The sequence below is a fragment of the Equus quagga genome, chromosome 4 (assembly GCF_021613505.1).
Source record: "Equus quagga isolate Etosha38 chromosome 4, UCLA_HA_Equagga_1.0, whole genome shotgun sequence".
In the NCBI taxonomy this organism is placed as follows: domain Eukaryota; kingdom Metazoa; phylum Chordata; class Mammalia; order Perissodactyla; family Equidae; genus Equus; species Equus quagga.
Window position 1 is genome coordinate 22,174,696 of NC_060270.1, and position 20,457 is coordinate 22,195,152.

General features: G+C 36.4%; 1 protein-coding gene across 1 annotated transcript in view; it reads left to right on the plus strand.

The window, feature by feature from the left end:
- The window catches only part of STXBP5L (syntaxin binding protein 5L), a 352,935-nt gene extending 332,743 nt beyond the window's left edge, over window positions 1-20,192 (plus strand). Inside the window, exons 23-27 of the mRNA XM_046659436.1 lie at window positions 8,891-9,251; window positions 14,973-15,138; window positions 17,599-17,710; window positions 19,355-19,575; window positions 20,151-20,192. Of these exons, the coding sequence (XP_046515392.1) occupies window positions 8,891-9,251; window positions 14,973-15,138; window positions 17,599-17,710; window positions 19,355-19,575; window positions 20,151-20,192 (902 nt within the window). The remainder of the gene's footprint in view (window positions 1-8,890; window positions 9,252-14,972; window positions 15,139-17,598; window positions 17,711-19,354; window positions 19,576-20,150) is intronic.
- Window positions 20,193-20,457: the final 265 nt, after the last annotated feature.

A 20,457-nucleotide genomic window follows, 5' to 3' on the forward strand; every position in this document is an offset into this window, starting at 1 on the left:
TCTAGACCTGGGCCTTGCATTTTGAGGTGTGGGAGGTAGAAGTGATACGTGTGATGCCTCACTTAAAGAAAGGCAGATAAAGAAAAGTTAAAAGTAAGGATTCGTGTAAATGGACTTACCTCATATTTTCTCTATAGCTTTTGCTCCTTTGTATACTAAAAATATGATTTTCATTTACTAATTGTTTTTTATTAAATATTATGTAAGCTTAGGTATATTTTTGTGCTTTCATATGTATATTTACGACATTAAGCCTATGCAAAAGTATACCAGAGATGATCTTCTCTCCTTTTCTTTACTATTTCTTTTTCTTCCAGTATTTTTGTGTTGTCTTTTGTGTGTTGACAGGAATATCTCCTAGACCTACCTTCCTCTAGACTTTTCCCAGCCCACTCCCTAGGTCAAACTTATTTGCCAGCATTTAATTCCTTTAAAGTCCAGCTCTCTGATGAAGAACTAGTAAGTTAATTTATGCAAATGTAAAAGTGGGTTAATGTGCTATGTCACAGATATAATATGAAACTAGTTAACAGGCTTTGTCATTTAGTTAAAATGAGAAGGATTCGATTTTTAAGCTTAAATCTAAACCTTGATGAGAAACTTCATTATATTAAAGTATTTAGTTAGGGCCTTTCAGTATAAAATGTGTATATTTCAAACATATTTGTGAAATTTATGTATTATATCTCTTACAGATTACAATAAAAACTAATACAGTATGAATACAGTTCAATCAAACATAATGATTATATTTGAATATAATCATGGCCTAATACAAAAAAATAAACACACACTCCCCATTTATAGGTTGCAGCACTGTTAAGTGTTTACAACTGTTATTACTAGTCATATTGTGTGTGTTTGTAGAAATTATATTTTCCCTAAAGTAGATATAATGTCACTTGAAACTGCTGAGTGTGAAGTAGGGAATCTGTCTAAGCCCTTAATGACTAGACTAACACATATAGGAAGCAATTAAGATTTTTAGATATTTTTAATTCATTGAATAAAAAAAGCAAAACAAAATTCTCTCCAGGTCCTATCAAAAACAAATGAAACTTCATGTACCCTTTTGTCATTTGCTACTGTCATGAATTCAAACTTTTCCCAGAATGAGATCCCTTCTTAAATGGAGAGATGAAAAAATATGTAATTTCTTTGTGAAAATCCAATGATCTAGATATATAGTTCTTAATAAAGTAGGAATAGTAAGTAACTTTGTAGATGTGTTGCTGGCAAATATTGAAAGACTATTTGTCAATTATATACATCCTTCCTTGTATAGGGGGTATAGCCTTGAGATATTTGTAATTCTACATCTTTTTTTCAGACTTAACCAAATCCAAAACAAAACAAAAACTTTCTATTTTACATAAGGAAAGCCTGAAAAGGAAGAGATAACCTTGAACTATGGAAATACAAATTGAAAATGAGAAAAATATCTTTTCAAACAAATAGGAGATTAAAAATTATGACTTTTAGTTAAGGCTGAATTTTCAAAAGCATAGTCTTACAGATGAGAATGGTAGATACATACCTTAAATTATTTCTGCTAAACTTTTAGTCATTGATGATACTCTTGTATTTTCTCCATATGGTCAGGAAAAAAATCAAAACAAAAAAAGAGCAGAATTATTTACTTTGCAATTTGATCTTATGTCTTGAGAAGCCATAAAGTATAATTTTAAAAACAAGAACAAAAAATACATAAGCATTAGATCCAGAAAGCCCTGGATTTAGATTACAGCTCTGCCAATTTCTGTGGGTGATTTGTGACAGTCATTTAACTTCTGTGAGCTTCAGGATCCTAAAAAAATCCAGGATAGCCTCCCCTAAGCAGTTGTTGGGAGGATTACCTGAGATAACTCATGAAAAGCACTAAGCACATAAAGCTTGTCAATGGTGTTAGTTCCATTTTTATTTTATTATTTTATTTTATTTTATTGTAGTAAGAACACTTAAAATGAGATCTACCCTCTTAACAGATTTTCAAGTGTACAATACAGTATTATTATCTGTAGGCACGATGTTGTACAGCAGATCTTTAGAATTTAGTCATCATGCATAACCTAAATTTTATATCCATTGATTAGCAACTCCTCATTTCCCCTCCCCTGAGGCCCTGGTAACCACCATTCTATTCTTTGCTTGCATGAGTTTGACTTTTTTAGATATCTCAGGTAAGTGGAGTTATGCAGTATTTGTCCTTCTCTGACTGGCTTATTTCATTTCCTCAAGGTTCATCCATATTGCCACATATTACAGGATTTCCTTCTTTTTTAAGGCTGAATAATATTTCATTGCATGTATATACCACTTTTTTTTTTTTTTATCCATTCATCTGTTGGTGGACGTTTAAGTTGTTTCTACATCTTGGCTATTGTGAAGGAACATGAGAGTACTAATATCTCTTCAAGATCCTGAGTTCAGTTCTTTTGCGTAAATACCCAGAAGTGAGTTTGCTGGATCATACGATAGTTCTATTTCTAATTTTTTTAGGAACCTCCATACTGTCTTCCATAGAGGCTGCACCATTTTGCATTCCTAACAACAGTGTACAAGGGTTCCAATTTCTTCACATTCTTGAAAATGTTGTCTTTTGCTTTTTTGATAATAGCCATCCTAGCAGGTATAGAATGATATCTGTGTGGTTTTGATTTGCATTTCCCTGATGATTAGTAACATTGAACATCTTTTCACATACGTGTTGGCCATTTATATGTTTTCTTTGGAGAAATGTCTATTCAAGTCCTCAGCCCACTTAAGTTTTTTGAAGTGGTTTTTTGAAAAGATAACCAAATTGAAAAACCTTTAGCTAGACTAAGAAGAAAAGAGAAGACTCAAATAAAATCAAAAATGAAAGAAGAGACATTACAACTGTACCACAGAAATAAAAAAATCATAAGAGACTACTATGAACAATTATATGCCAACAAACCGATAACCTAGAAGAAAGGGGTAAATTCCTATAAACATACAACCTACCAAGAGTGAATCGTGAAGAAATAGGAATTCTGAACAGACCTATAAGTAATAAGGCGATTGAATCAATAATCAAAGACCTCTCAAGAAAAGAAAAGCCCATTTTTCTTTTCTGAGGAATCGTTTCACATTAATTTATCTTGATTGTCTTGACAACAAATTTTCATCAATGATATGGAAATAAGTGCACTAGATCATTGAATTTTAGAGTGGGTAAGCACCTAGAGATTATCCATTCCAGTAGCTGTCACTTTAGTCTGTATCACGATCACCTGTAGGGTTTGTCACAATGCAGATTATTGGGATCCCACCCCCAGAGTTTCTATTCAGTAGGTCTAGGGTAGGGTCTGAGGATTTGCATTTTTAATAAGCTCCCAGGTGATGCTAATCTTACAAATGCAAATTTACATCCTGAGAGGGGAAAACCTACAGTTATTTCCTCCTGGATAGGGAAAAATCCAAGTCCTTCCTTCTTCTGTGTCTTTTTCCTGTGTGTCTCCTTTACTCTCACACGACTACCACACTCACAACACTCTGACACCAGATATGCAGAAGTTTCTCCCTACAACAAGCAGTTCTCTGCAACACCAGCTGGGTGTCCTACAATTTAACTCAATTCTGTCAGATCCCATTGGTTAAGGTCTCAGTCCCACAAGACTGTCTGCCCACCCTCCTTCAGATGCCAGTCGCAAATCTAGGTTGTCACCGGTGCTTCTGACCAATCGGCTTTAAATCTAAGGTTCCCACGACTCCCTCCTCGGGTTCAATTAATTTGCTAGAGCAGCTCACAGAACTTAGGAAAACTGTTTACTTACTGTTTACCAGTTTATTATGAAAGGATACAGATGACTATCCAGATGGAAGAGATGCATAGGGCAGGGTATGTGGGAAGGAACACAGGGCTTCCATGTCTTCTCCAGAAGTGTCACCCTCCCCACACCTCCAGCTGTTCACCAACCCGGAAACTCTCCAAACCCCTTCCTTTTGGGTTTTTATGAAGGTTTCATTACACAAGCATGATTGATTAAATCATTGGCCATTGGTGACTGAACTCCATCTCCAGCTCCTTTCCTCTCCTAGGAGTGGAGGTGGGCTGGGGCTGAAAGTGCCAACCCTCTAATCACGTGGTTGGTTCCTCCTGGCAACCAGCCCCCATCCTTAGGTGAGGTCCCAAACTCGCCTCATTAACATAAAAAAAGAGTAAATATTATGCAAGCCCAGTGGGTGAATCAGTGGCAGGTGAAGGGGTTGCCCAGCCTGGACTCACCACCTCACCCTAGAGAGCAGAGTGTGGTCAGGAGTGAGGAGACAAAGGCCAGAGTTATGGGACAGGGGCCAGAACTGAAAAGTTCAGATGGGGAAAAAGAGCCAAAATAAAAGAGTTATAAAGACTAGAAGTTAGTCATAAATAGGGGAAAAAAATAAAATGGTAGCGAAAAGCCCTGGTGTGAAATATCCATTCCTGGCCATAACAGCAAATAAATGGTGTTGCTTAAAACCCAAAATTCCAAGGGTTTTAGGAGCTCTGTGCCGGAAACTGGGATAAAGGCCAAGTATATGTTTATTATAAATCATAATATCACACAGGCGTATTCAGCCTAATCACAATCCTGGTTAAATTTAATTCTACCTACTTTCTTTCTATACCTGTGTGTCTAGATGAATATGGCTGGAGAAAATATATAACCACACAAAATAGTCTCATTTTGAAATAAATTATCAATAACTTCAAGTGGGCTTCTGTGCTGCTGGATAGTCATACTATATTTCCCTAGTCCTCTCTCCCAGCCTATTGAACAACAATCTCATGTTTTCTCCACTCTCCTCAAACCTCCAACACCTCCACTGTTTTCAATCTCAGCTAATGATCGTGTGTTCTCTTTTATTGAGAAACTTGAAACAATCCGATAAGAACTTCAGCAGCTGCCACCACCATATCTACCAAGTTACCTGTCTATATGTCCATGGCCTCTATATTCTCTCCTGTTATTATGACTAAACTGTGTAAGCTCCCAACTCGGCCAGCTTCTCCAGGGTACACTAGATTCTACCCCGTTTCACCAATTCAAGAAAGTCAATCCAGCAATTTTCCCTCTGTTTCCTTTATATAATTATATTATTATATATAATTTTTATATATAATATTTATCTATTTATAATAAATATTTCTCTTTCTACTAGATCACCATATAAACATGCTGTTGTTTCTCTCATTAAAAGAGAAAAACCCTTTCTTGAACTATTCTTCTATAATGTCCCATTTCACTTTTTCTTTAATGCAAAATTCCTTGAAAACGTTGTGTTATATTCACTATTGACCAGTTTTATTCTCCTATTCTCTCTTGGGTCTATTCTAATCAAGCTTTCTCTCACACCAATCAATGAAATTCCTATATAGGTAACCACTGACCTCATTGCTAAATCCAACGGTCAGTTCTCAGGCCACATCTTGATATGTCAGCAACATATTATAGTTTACCATCCCCTGTACCTTAACACACTTCTCTTGGATTCCAGAACACTTTGTTGACCTAGTTTTCTTCCTACCTTTCTAGCCATTCCTTCTTAGTCCTCTTTGCTGGTTCCTCCTCATTTCACTGCACTTAAAACATCAGAATACTAAAGACTGACTTCTTGAAACTTTTCTGTTTCCTATTTATATTCAAGCCCTAGGTGGAATCACTCAGCCTTATGACTTTAAATGTCATTTATAATCTAATAGGTCATATATTTATATTTATAGTCTGGACCTATCCCCAAATTTCTGGCATAGATACCCAGTTATTTGACATCCACTTGGATGTCGAATAGGCATTTCAAACTTAACATGTCCGAAACTGAGTTCCTGATATTCCTTTCTCCCATAGTCTTTCCCACATCTATTAGTGGCAATTCCATCTTTCCAATTCTCAGGTGAAAAACATTAGAATCATCCTTGACCACTATGTTTCTTTCACACTCTAAAACAAATTTATTAGCAAATTCTGTTGGCTTCATCTTTATAATATACTCAGATTCTGACCATTTCTCACCATCTCTACTGTTACCACCTGGTTTGAGAAAGCCTCTATCCACCTCTCACCTGAATTATTGTACTAACCTCTTAACTGCTTTCCCTTCCTCCAACCTTGACGCCCTTTAGGATATGCCCAGCAGGAAGAATAATCCTGTTAAGTGTCTACAAGACCCTACATGACCTGGCTCCATATTACCTCTCTGATCTCATCGTCTATGAGTCTATCCTTCACTGCTCTAGAAAGTCAAGATCTGTAAAAAGTTTTAAATTTTACTTTATTTGCAAGCTGATAAAGTTAGGTTGCCAGTTTCATGGATGCTGATAGAAAACGTGAGACTCCTGGGTCAGAGATGAAGGATAATCAGAGTACAGAATATCAGCATTTTGTGCTGATTTCCTGAGCCGTAATTCCCACAGTATGATGCAAAGAAACCTTCTCTTCTGAATTAGTCTGCTCAGGCTGCCACAACAAAATACCACGGACTGGGTGGCTTAAACAACAGAAATTTATTTTCTCACACTTCTGGAGACTGGAAGTCCCAAATCAACATGCCCCCGGGTTGGTATCTGATGAGAGCTTTCTCCTGGAGTTGCAGACAGCTGCCTTCTCACTGTGTCCCCACAGAGAGAGAGAGAGTGCTCGAGCGCGCTCTGGTGTCTCTTCTTATAAGGACACTAATTTTATCAGGTCAAGGCCCCACTCTTATGACCTCATTTAACCTTAATTATTTCTTTAGAGGCCCCATCTCCAAATACATCCACACTGGGTTAGGGCTTCAACATATGAATTTGGAGGAGGGGAGAGGCAGAAACATTTAGTCCATAACACCTTCTACTCGATTTAAAATTTACTCCCACCTTTTCCCAACAGTTCATGTCCCCCTTTCTGCTTCACTTTGTTCTTTAGTACTTATTACTATCTAATATCTCATATATATACTTTTTAGCATGTATGCTGTCTGTCTCTATCATAGAAAGTAAGTTCTATAAAGGTAAGGATTTTTGTTTTATTCACTATTGTATTCCCTGTGCCTAAAACAGAGCCTAGAATACATAGTAGGCCCTCAATAAGTATTTGTTGATTGAATGAATGAAGGTTGTAGTGGGGAGGGCCGGTAATTTGGAAAGCTGGAGTAAGATACACATCTAGCTACTGAGACCTTCTTTAAGAGGAAAGTCCTAATTAATTGTGTGGTTAATTATTTACTGTAGACTGAATTGTTAGGATCTTATTATAGAAGCCCTTAAATTTAAGCTTACTTTGTAACGAAGTGTATTTCTGAAAGAGTAGCAGCTCATAATTTGGACTTGCTTTTTTTTTTTTTTTTAAGTTATGAAAGATAAAAGAGTTATAAAGATTAATAATACATTCTTGGGAAAACATAAGCTCTGTATAAACCTAACGAACAGAATATAATCAAAGCATTTTGCCACAAATTAGGAAACAAAGCAGCTGTTTTGGCAAGGGCAGCTTATTGAGAAACTGTCATTTTGATGCTGACAGATTGTGAGAGTCAGGTATAAACAAAATGGCTTCCAAAATGTAGATTTCTTGTCGTTTTAACCTGCTTTAGGTTATCTCTAAATTGAGGATGCTGAGATATTTACACTTAGAAAAGTCTGCCCGTGGCAGCAGGTATTTATGGAAAGGTGGTTTTATAGAATAGAAGGATCAATCCTAGATGAATTCTAATTAAATCATTCGTCCTAGCTTTTGGCATTATTTTTTCTTCGTGGGAGGTCGGGAGAGCTGTTCCTTTGTGCCTTGATCCTCAGACCGAAGCACCTAAATGCCTACTCTCTCATCCTCTTCAGTTACCCCTGTTGGACATTTACAGGCTGCCTAGTTTTAAAGTGGATTTAAAAATATAACTGAGATGTTAAATCATCCAAACATGTTATTTTGAATCTGATAAATTTTAAGTATTTTAAATTATAAAATACTTTCTAAATAGAATATATTTTTCTATATCACCTTTCCCTTTTCAAGTCTCTGTTGCATGTACACTCTTGAGGCAGATCAGCCTGGGTTCACCCCCTTCCTCTCTATATCATGTCAAAGGACAAAGGTAAGAAAAGCCTGCTAGGGCACTGCTTAGGGGAGAGTCTGGAAATGTCCTGAGGTCAATCTATCCCAAGTTACCTCCTAAGCCTTAAAGTATCCTGTCCTCCAGGACTGGTAAAAATCACTCATAGGTAATAATCTGGCACGGATATTCAACCTTGGAGAATCCAGGTGAGTAAACCTCTTTTCTGTATAAAGATGCATAAGCCTACCTAAGAGCCAAAGGAATTTTTTTTTTCATTCAATCAGAATTGCTAGCATGATCTCTAGATGTTGAGATTTCATGAAATTTATTCTGTCTTCAATTTCAGAAGAAAAATAAAATCATTTTCTAGTAAATGAGCCTATGAAATAAGGAAATGGAATCAGATGGCATGATTATTTTTTCAGTTGAAGTTATTTCAATGAATGAAAATTTAAAATTTTCTAAAATTTGCTTTTTAAAAAAGGATTTTAAGGGGGACTATATAGTATAGTGAGAGAATATTGATACTGAATTCGGAATTGGGAAACCTGAGTTCTAGTCCAGTCTAGCCACTAACTTGCTATGTGACTTGGCCCAAGTCTCGTCATGTTTCTGGGTCTCTGTTTTCTCATGAATATAATGAGAGAATTTGACAAGTTGATGTCTTAGACTCCTTTTTGACTCAATATTCTGTGATTCTGAGTTGAATAACATGAACTCACAAATCTAATTGTGATAATAATCTATATTATGACACTATAGATATAAATTATCATAACATAAAACACTTATTGCCCATAGAAGAATAGCAGCTGTTTTAGAAAGATTTTCGTGTGCCAGTGATATGAAATTGTTTTTATAGGTACATTCCTCTCATTGAAAGGAGCTGTTCTAACATTCTCCTGTATGGACCGAACTGGCGGATTAATGCAACCGCCATATGAAGTTTGGAGGGATCCAAACAACATAGATGAAAATGAAAAATCTTGGAGAAGGAAACTGGTCATGAACTGCCCCTCTCCGTCCCAAGAAATAGGAGATCATCAGTATACAATAATCTGCTCAGAAAAACAAGCCAAAGTCTTCTCACTGCCTTCTCAGACTTGCCTTTATGTTCATAACATCACCGAGACATCTTTTATACTGCAAGCAGATGTGGTGGTCATGTGTAACAGTGCCTGCTTGGCATGCTTTTGTGCCAATGGGCATATCATGATAATGAGGTACTTGCCTTCTTTATAAATTATCTGGTAATCACAATAGTGCCAGCAAGGTACAATTTTGAAAAGTGTGTAATGTGCAAGATGTTATCAAGAAGCAACCTGAGATCATTGTTTCATTATGTTTGTGAATGTTTTATTGTTCAACAATTTGAGGAGAGTTTGGGTTTTTTATTTTTTGTTTTTGTTTTTTGGCTAAATATGCTTTGCATTACGAATGAAATATATATTTTAATTGACATCAAGGAATCTAAGGAAAGAGTGATTTTCCAGTCATTAACACATTCATTCAACAAACATTTATTGAGCATATGGTATCTCCCAGATGCTATGCTAGGCACTGGAAATATAAAGATTAATAAACTGCAAGGAAAAGAAATGAAGTGTTGGGGGTCAGCCCTGTGGCGTAGTGGTTAAGTTCACATGCTCTGCTTCAGCAGTCCAGGGTTCACAGCTTTGGGTCTTAGGCACAGACCTACACATCCCTCATCAAGCTGTGCTGTGGCAGCATCCCATATATAAAGTAGAGGAAACTGGCATGGATGTTAGCTCAGGGACAGTCTTCCTCACAAAAAAAAAAGAAGAAGAAAGAAATGAACTGTTACCTTCATTTGGACAACTGGACTATAGTCCAGTTTCATAGTCCACCCAAGAATTTTGCTTACAAAATTTAATTTGGTCTTTATACCTTCTCTAGGATATAGGAAAATAAAGTAATATTTGCATCCTCCATTTTACATATGTTAATAAATTAAAGTTTTAGTTTGCCTAAGGTTGCAAGTCTTGGAAATGGTGAGACCACTACTGAACAGACACTTTATCAAAAGTCATCAGACAATTTATTTTTTTCCAGCTTTATTTAGATATAATTGACATATAACATTGTATAAATTTAAGGTATACAATGTGATGATTTGATATTGCTTATAGTGTAAAATGATTACCACAATAAGGTTAGTTAACACATCCATCATCTCACACAGTTACCATTTGTGTGTGTGTGTGGTGAGAACTTTTAAGATCTACTCTCTTAGCAACTTTCAAGTATATAATACAGTATTGTTAACTATATGTATATATGTACCATGCTATACTTTAGATCCCCAGAATTTATTCATCTTGTAACTGGAAGTTTATACTCTTTGACCACATTTATAATAAGGTATCACCTAAGAGATTTTATTATACTGTTAGTGAATTGAGGTAAAATTCATGAGATACAATAATTACCTAATAATTTTATGAATTCAGCAAACACTTAATAAACATATAGTATGTAGAAGTCACTGTCATCCATTTTAATATCTCACCTAGTTCCAAAAATCACCGAGACAATTAAGCATACTGGCCTGTGAAGGATGTAAAAATTAGTAAAACATAGTCCTAATCCTTAAGAAGCTTACTATCAAATTGGGGAGAGAAGACAGGTACACAAGTAATTATAACATAAAGAACATGTATATTCCAAAAGAGGAAATGTAGAGTTGAATCTTCTAGTCAAAACTAAGTCCCCAGAGTTCAGTCATGAGATAGTTGAATATATTTTATAAAAAAAGGAGTTGTTGGAAGGAAAGTAAACTGGAAAGGTAGATTGGGGCAAATTGTTGAGGACCCTTAATGGCAGGCTAATGAGCTTGACATTATCAATAAATAGGAAATGGGGTTTTTAAAGCAGGTCATTAACTGGTTCTGGCTAAGCACTAGGAAATGACGTGAGGGAGGGCTGGGGATGATCTTTTGAACTGAAGTGGTAGTTATCTAGCAGGCAAGGTGAGAATAGATGTGAGGGATAATCAAGGGAAACTTGCTTAATGTAAAACTAATTGGTTATAGAAAGTATTGGAGGTCATTAAAAAATCTCAGGGCTAGAAGAGAACATAAAGGTTAAAAAAAATTTTATGAACCTGGATAACAGTGATGTCATTAGCAGATAGGAAAGTCAGGAGAATTTGGAAAGGCTGATAATGAGAAGTTTGAGAATTAATTGAGAATGAATGCTTGGAATCTGAAGTGCTTATACGCCATCCTGAAGAAGTTTAGCAAGCAATTTAAGGTCTGGACTCTTAGAAAAATACAGGTGGAAGATCCAGCTCTGGAAGTTGTCTATGTAAATGTATTCGTGAAAGTTATGGCAGTAAATGAGATCATCAAAGAAGATAGTTTAAAAAGAGAGAAGAAATAGACTGATCTGGGGACAAAAACTTGGGGATCTGTCTGTGTTTATGTAGTGGAAGAAAGAAGATCCAGCAAAGGAGGTTGAAAAGTCATCAAAGAGAGAGAAAAAGGACCAGAATATGTAACTTCATCAAATAAAAAGGGTACAACAGTATCAAAACAAAGGATAAAAGACCACAAAAACAATGGTCAACAGGTTCAGATATAGCAGAGAGGCCAAAGAATTTGGGTACAAGAAAAAACACTAGACCTGGCAACTAGTAGGATATTAGTGATCTTTGAGAAAGCAAATCTCAGGGGCATGGTGGAGGCAAAAACTAAATTTTCAAGGGCGCAAGAATAGAGGCAGATCAAGAGTTGACAAACTTACAGCCCACAGGCCATATCTACGTTGCCCTCCCCACAATCTGACAGAGCACAGCCTGCAAGCTAAGAATGATTTTTACATTTTTAAATTGTTGAAAAAAATCAAAGAGAAGACTACTTCATGATATGTGAAAATTATATGAAATTCAGATTTCAATGTCCATAAATAAAGTTCTTTTGAAACACAGCCACGCTCATTTGTTTACATATTGTCTGTAGCTGCTTTTGCACAACAGGGCAGAGTTGAATAGTTACAACAGAGACCACATGGCCTACGAAGCCTAAAATGTTTACTACCTGGCCTGTTAAAGAAAGTCTGCCAACTCCTGGTGTAGATGATTCTTTCAGGATATTTTGTGGCAAAGGGGGAGATGAGAGACAGGAAAGTAGTTCAAGAGCAAAACTAGGTTTTTGGAAGTGTTTTTGCTGTTATATTTTCTTTAATAGGGGAGACGTGAGTAGATTTATAAGCCAAGGAGAAGTAGTTAGCAGAGAAAGTTTTCAAAAAATAAAAACAATCATTTATGGTCTGCTCATTCTCTTATATAGTTCTGGTTCTTTCTCTCTTTATCTGGTTTCTCTTTCTCAAAGTATTTTTAGAGATTTCTGATGAAGGTCATTCCAGTCTTGTTTGAAAATGATGACTTAACTCCTAGATACGCCTTAGTTTGTGAAAAATAAAAATGCATACACACACACCCCCTACCCTCCCTTAAGCTCACATTTAGTCACTCAAAATTTGTTTTTAATTAAAAGACATTAAACTGTTACGTCACAATTGAGATTTTAGCTTGAAAATGATTACTTTCCCTGTTTTTGCAAAATTTTAGTGTCGTTTTCTTATATGGTATTGAGTATATCTGAAAATTAATTTCTATTTAAATGAATATGTGCTACCGTCTACGTTTATGAGAAGGGAGATTTCTTGAGAAATGAAAAACAAGAGAGAGTTTAAAAAGCAACAGGAGTCATAGCAACAGGAGAGATGATCTCTCTGTCTTCCTCTGCCCTTTGTAAAAGCTGCTTTACGTGATAATGGTACTTTATTATTATGCCCTAGTAGAAACTCTTCATGTGCTCCTGAGGATCTCAAAAACATTTGAAAAGGAAATGATTTTGACATAATTTTAGTAACATATAAGGTGTGGCTAGGAAATAATATGTGGCTTGAGGAACTGAATCCTACAAATTGCCATGCTCCTGACTAATCATCTTCCCATGCTAAGTATATTCCCAGATCTTCGCAGACCCTATCAGAACTTAACTATACTGAGCCTCATCTCCTCAAGTCCCAGTTTTCTGATGGATGGCAAGTAGTTAATGATTGCTTATGTGCTAATGTGCCTAGACCTAGAAAAGAGTAGAGAGAGATACAAGAGGCTTATCTATGTATGCGTTCTCAAACTAGGCTGTAAGAGCCTTTTGTGTGTGTGTCTGTGTGTGTGTGAGGAAGATTGGCCCTGAGTGAACATCTGTGCCAATCTTACTCCACTTTATGTGGGATGCCACCACAGCATGGCTTGAGGAGCAGTGATGGGTCTACGCCTGGGATCTGAACCTGTGAATCCCAGGCTGCCTAAATGGAGTCCGTGAACTTAACCACCACACCACCAGGCCTGCCTCAGTAAAAGCCATTTTTAGTGAGAACCATCTTAAGTCACTTGACACTTTCCTTACAAAAGTGTCCCTGCACAGAAAAAAATCTATTCTTTTTTTTCTTCAGCTTTAACAGTACTTGTTTCCTAGCCCTTAGCAATTGACTTATTTTTTTCCTACCTAAAGTGATTACATCTTTTTAATTTTATTATCTTGGCTTACTTTTATTATGCTAAATAGTCAAGAACGTAGCTTATCAGAAAAGTCCATTGGAACCTCTTCCCCACCACTGCCCACTAATTTGACTGAATCTATCATGGAAGAGTGTTTAATTGGGTTGGTTTTGGACTCATATCCTAAGGAGTTTAGTTACTTGAAATATCATAACATATATTTTTTAATATATTTTTTCTTACTAAGTTTGACATCCAGTATGTAATTTACACTTACAAAACATCTCGATTCATATGAACCACATATCAAATGCTCAATAGCCACATGTGGCTAGTGGCTACCATATTGGACAGGACAGAGCTAGAACCTCATGAAAAGTGTATTCCAAAAGCACAGATTTCAGGTCTACCACATTTTATATGGTAAAGTTCTAAGGCTTAAATTGTGATTACAAACTACTTTGATAAGAGAAATCAGTACTATTTTTTCAAGGTGCTATTTTTATGATCTGGGATAATTTAATATCATTGTGCACACTAGAATCAATAGAATGATTTCAAAGCTTGAGATTTAATTACAAGTATTTATTTTTCTCCTTTTGGCATTAGAGGTGTGATTTAAAAGCAATGAGACTGGTTTTCTTCAGTAGTTTATAAAACTGACTCTGACAGTATCCAAAAGGACGTTCTGATGAATATTTAAGCAAAATCATTGGCTACGACATTAGAATAAGCATATAGCCATTTGGTAAGACACTTGAGATGAGTGGTATTCATTTGGATGTGCAAATTCTGATCTATTATTTATAACTTATTCTCATTCCCTTACAGCCCCGGCCGCGTTTATTTATTAAGCATGCCTTCAGTGCAGGTGCCCTAAGTCATAGGTAATTTTCATTTCCTGTGTATAGAGGGAGTAAAGGACTGGGAAGCAAAGCCACTCGATTCCCAGGCAGTGAACTGGACTCACTTCACCTCTCCATCAGTGCATAACCTCCTCAGACTCAGGAGTTTTGCCTTAAAAAGGGAAAACAGACCAAGTATGCAGTCAGCCACTTTCTAGCTATGATGTTTCTGTGATAACCAAAGATCATAACTATACTAGGAATCTGTGAAATGCTGCGAAAAGTATCCTGAAATTGCTGGCCACTGCATTCAGTCCATCCTTCAAGGACATTTGTTAGGTATCTGTGTGGATGAAGATAGAAGAACTGTGCCCATGACCCTTGTGTATATGATTTTAAGTGAAAGTCTAGTTTACTACCACTGGGACTTCAAGAGGATAAAAAGAAACCATAAAATAGTAGTATAAAAATGTACTGTTTTTATGTAAAGATCTGCAAATTTTATACAGAGAAATTAAAAGCTTCTAACAACTTGAATATGAAATGTGGATTTGCTCTTGTCCATTCAGCCTACCTAGTCTTCGTCCAATGTTGGATGTTAATTACTTGCCACTGACAGACATGAGGATAGCACGGACGTTTTGTTTTACCAATGAAGGACAGGCATTATACCTCGTTTCTCCTACTGAAATTCAGCGGTTAACATACAGCCAAGAGATGTGTGATAATCTACAGGTGGGTTAGGCACATTTATGAATAAACATTGGACATGGTTGTAAAGAGAGAATGAGAGAGATATCTAAAAGCTAAAAATATTATTGGGCCAGACAATAAAATGCCTTCCCTAAGATATGTTTTGAATATATGTTCATCATTGTGACTCTACCAGCTTCTAGTATGGTTCTAGGTAAACAGAGAAAAAAATAAGAAACAGAGGGAGAATGTGAAGATCATACATATTAATAGTTAATTCTTTGTTGTTTATTTCACTGTTTGGTTTTTTGCCTATGGAGAATCCTCTGAAAAATTATATAAACTCTCCCTCCAGGGTGGAGAATATCTATGTACACACAAAAAATTTGCATACAATTCAGGGTGTTTGTGGACTTTTTTTAAAAAAACCTTAATTTTGATTAAGAGCCATACAAAATAAATACATATCCTGAGGGTTAGAGTTGGGCATTTGTCTTTGATCATAGCAGTAAACAGAGCCTAGACACAGAATAAATATAAAAGCCTATCTAATCTTGGGTAAGTAAAAATTGTCACAAAATTTTCAAAGAGCATCTTAGAGATTTAATTGGTTCAACTCCTTCATTTTATAATAATAAAACTAAAACCCATTCATTATAATTTAGAGGTTAAGAGTATAAGCTCTGAACTGTTTAAGTTGTATTTTGCCTACTTGTATAACTTTGGGCATTTGCCTTAACCTACCTGTTTGCTCTACCTTGGAGCACTGTAAGTAAGAATTCACATAAAGTACTGAGCACAGTGCCTGGAACACAGTCAATTTTTTAAATAAATAATAATAAATGTTGTTATTATTGCTGTTCAACAAATACTTATTGAGCTTTTACCATATGCCTGGTACTTGGCTAGGCTCTAGGAATACAAAAACAAACAAGATACAAGTCCCTACCTGCTGGTGTGGAGGGAGAGATAAGAGACAACCACAATACTCTGTGGAAAATGCTCTCTACATATGGCTGTGCCAGTGCTGGGGAGATGTGTAAGAGGGGCACCTGGTTGATGGGACAGAAGGGAGGGGGTAGTTAGAAAAGGATTGTGAATGGTGACTAGGAGTTATCCACAGGAATGGATGGCTGGGGGTGGAAAAGGTCATGATATTCTCGACAGAGTAGTGGCATGCAAAAGCCCAGGGGTTCAGGCAACTACTAGCAAGGTGCAGAGTTGGGAAGTGAAAGAGTGGAGGGATGGTGCTGGAGAATCAGTCAAGAACAGATCTTAGGCACCTTTGTAAGCTCCTTAAGGAATCTGGCATTTATGCCGAGGGCAATAGAAAGTCATTAAAATGGTTTATCAAATTTGTTTATTAAAACAAATAATCTGGTTGTAGTATGGCAATTCGTTTTGAGGAATTAAAAGTGAAGGTAGAACAATTAGGAGACTTTTCAAAACAAATTAAGACCAAAAATAACAGTGTCTTGAAGTAAGGCAACCAGCAGTGAGGATGGAGAAAAGTTAGCAGAGTCAATAGCTATAAAGTGCAATCAGTTGGAATGGAGAGTTATTAGATGTAGGAATGAGGGAAAGGAAGGAATTAATCATTATTCCCCGTTTCTGGCTTGGGGAACTAAGTAGGTGGTGCTGCTATTTCCAAAGAGAAGGGTTTCAGGAGGAAGAGCACAGGCCTGGTGAGTAGAGAGGTGAGGGGAAATGATGAAGGTAAAGTCATGCTGCCAGTTCAGAGACAGACTAATATTAGGTCACAGAACTCCTGACTTTTGGTTCAAGTTCCTTCCTTCATACCAATGGTTCTCAAATTTTGGCCTGCTTTGGAAAGACCTGGAGAGCAAGTTAAAAATATAGATAATCAGAGCACATCTATGTAGATTCTAATTTAGTATGTGTAGAATAAAGCCTGAGCAACTGTATTTCTAACAAAATGCTTCTCCAGTCATTCTAAAGCACAGCAAATACTGAGAACAACTGCACCTCGCCATGCAGTAGCTGCCTATTTTGACGCATCTAAATTATCCTGAGCCATTTCATAATTTTGTACTTGATATAAAAATAAATTCAGCCTTCCCCACATACCACCAAAGGCTTCCTATTTCATGGGGCAGTCCATGCTTGATTCAGGAAAGGGAACTGGGACAGGAAAGAGGCCATGGTAACTGAAAAAGGATCAGAAGTCTACATTGGTAGTCATTGAAAAGGTGGAAATTAATCGTAGGTGAATATATTAGGTTTCCATGCTTTCTAATTGTAGAAGCGAGAAGAGAGCAGAAAAATGAAAATTTTAGGACGTCAGTTACTGAAGAAGGGAAGAAAAAAGAGGTGGAGAAAGAAATCAGAGGTAGAACTGGGAGTAAAGCAAAAATCACCAGAAAAATATATGGAAAGTGGACTGTCTTTTCATGATGTGCTCTAACATACTACAGTGTTATCTTTTGATCTACTAATTTATTTTTCCTTGCTGTAATGCTTTTTTCTTTGAATTTGGTACAGGATATGCTAGGAGATTTGTTTACTCCCATAGAGACACCAGAAGCTCAGAACAGAGGCTTTTTAAAGGGACTGTTCGGTGGCAGTGGGCAAACATTTGACAGAGAAGAGCTTTGTGAGTAAACTCCTGATTGTAAAATTGCATCACAAAATAGAAGACCTGTTTCTGTGTGTGGATGGATGTGTGTGTGTGTGGAACACTGTAATATGAGATCTCAAATTCTGGACTAGCTTTTTTTTGCTTCTATACCATAAAAATTATTTCTGTTTACCAAACATGAATAAAATGGATCACTTCATATTAGGAAATAGTTTAACAAAAACAGCACATGTAATTCATACAAACAATGAGTAAGCTAATAAATGTGTCATTTGCAAGTAGCTCATACCTGAAAGGCAGGGTGAAGACATTTGGTTACTAAAGTCTGGAAAAATGTTTTTGAATCTGCCTCCTTTAACCACTGCTGGGAAACAGATTCTTTATTCAGAACTCAAGGTTTATCAATGCTACAGAATAAATTACTTTAAAAATCTGCCAGTGAGACTCTGATGAATAATAATCAAAAAGCAGTAGAAAGATACTAGGGAACATTTTAAGAAAGAAGAATATATTTTCCAGAATATCTCACCACCATTTGGCTCTGCAGATCAAAACTCCTTTACTCTTGAACTTTTTTAACTATGCAAGAGATCTAGGTGCCTCCACACAATGGAATATTATTCAGCCATAAAAAGGAGTGAAGTTTGATACATGCTACAAGATGGATGAACCTTGAAAACATGCTAGGTTAAAGAAGGAAGACAAAAAAGGCCACATATTGTATGATTCCATTTATATGAAATGTCCAGAACAGGCAAACCCATAGAGACAGAAGGTAGAGTAGTGGTTGCCAGGGTCTAGGGCAAGGAGGCTTTGGCAAGTGACTGCTCATGGGGATGGAGTCTCTTTTTGGGATAATGAAAATGTTCTAAAATTAGATAGTGGTGATAGTTTCAGAACTCTGTGAATACACTAAAAACCACTGAATTGTACATTTTAAAAGAGTGAATTTTATGGTATGTTAATTATATCTCAATAAGGCTCTTTTTAAAAAAAAATAGATCAGATTCCATTCCTAACGTTACATCCTTGGGAATGCTCATTAAATTGCTCAAGTTAACTTTCAATTTAAAAAATTACTTCATTAAAATTAAATGAAACTGGAGCTTTGTAAGTAATGGGGAAATTTTTAGTCTTTTATAAAGTAACAAAATTTCAACAAATGTATATTATTGTCCCTCATGCATCTACCCCGTTCTCTAGTATTTATACACACACAGATTTAAAAACAACTGAGGCTTACAAAGGCTGAGACCAAGATGAACAGAGAAGGTTGGCATGAAGTCTTGGGCAGAAATTTAAACAAATGATCAGGCCTGAAATTGGAACAGACACAAGTGTGGGTTAAATATGAGGTCACATATATTGTGAGCATCCCAATTCAGCAACATCAAGAAATGCAATTATGCTATATGGTATGGAACCCCCATACATACAAAAATGCATATGGAAACAATACCTCTCTCAGTCTCTTTTTAGGCAGTTTTTGGGTAAGTGCTAACATCTCCAAACACATATCTATGATAGGACCAAATATGTCTCTCTTTTAATGAGAATTATGACAGTAGAATTTAATATATGTACTTTGGTGATAAACTTGACTACAATTATTTAAATTACTGACAAAATGTTTTAAATTGCTATGGTTTGCATTCCCAGTTGGGGAAGCTTCAGCAGGAAAAGCATCCCGTAGCCTTGCACAACACATTCCTGGACCAGGTGGTATAGAAGGGATGAAAGGCGCTGCTGGAGGAGTGATGGGAGAGCTGACTCGTGCACGGATCGCACTTGACGAGAGAGGACAGAGGCTGGGAGAACTGGAAGAGAAAACTGCGGGCATGATGACCAGCGCCGAAGCATTTTCCAAACATGCACACGAGGTAAACTGCTGACATAGATATCGGCATCTTCATACAGTAATAACTTGAAACATTCAGGTCCTGCACAAGAAAGCTTAGACAGAGATGCCTCTGTAAGTAATCCTGTGTGAGAACCAAGGTAAATTGAATTTCATTATAAGTTTTATAATTCCTTCAGTATCTGGGGGAAAAAAGTTTTTAAAAAATAATAAGTTAATGCTTCTTTACCTTAGGATATAATTTAAAAGAAAATTATCCATTGATTCTGATATACCGGGTCTCTCTTGTGCATCAGCTGCTAAAAAGGCACTTAGGTAGATTACACGGGCCCCCAAGAAGGTGCGAGAGCAGGAGAGGCTGGGATCACACACTCCTTTTTGTTCCAATCATTAAAAATCATTTCCTGTCAGCTGAGTCTTTACAGCTTAAGTTTTTTAAAAATCTTTTTCACACATGCTTTATTTCACAAAATAAAAGAGTTTTCTAAGTTTTGAGATTTAGTTAGATATGCATGACTAACTCAATATGAGCTTGCTTTGATTAGCACTTTTAAAGATTTTTTTTAATGTCTTATGGTGACTATTTTTTCTTTGCAGTTAATGCTGAAATATAAAGATAAGAAATGGTACCAATTCTAAACTTCTAAAGAAGCTGTGACTGCTTTGAGAAACCATTATTCAGGGAAACCAAATTTATTCCCAGCATCACTATCCAACTGCTAGAAGCCAGTTTCTTCTACAAAATGTTCCATTACAGTCCATCTCAAGTTATCATAAAGGAGATTTATCAGAGACACTGTACAACCCAAAGGCTGGAACCCTGGTTAAAATCCTGAGATGTGTCTGAATTCGCCTTTTTCCACACGGAATGGAGCTATCATCTTGGCATGTCATTTGCTAAGGA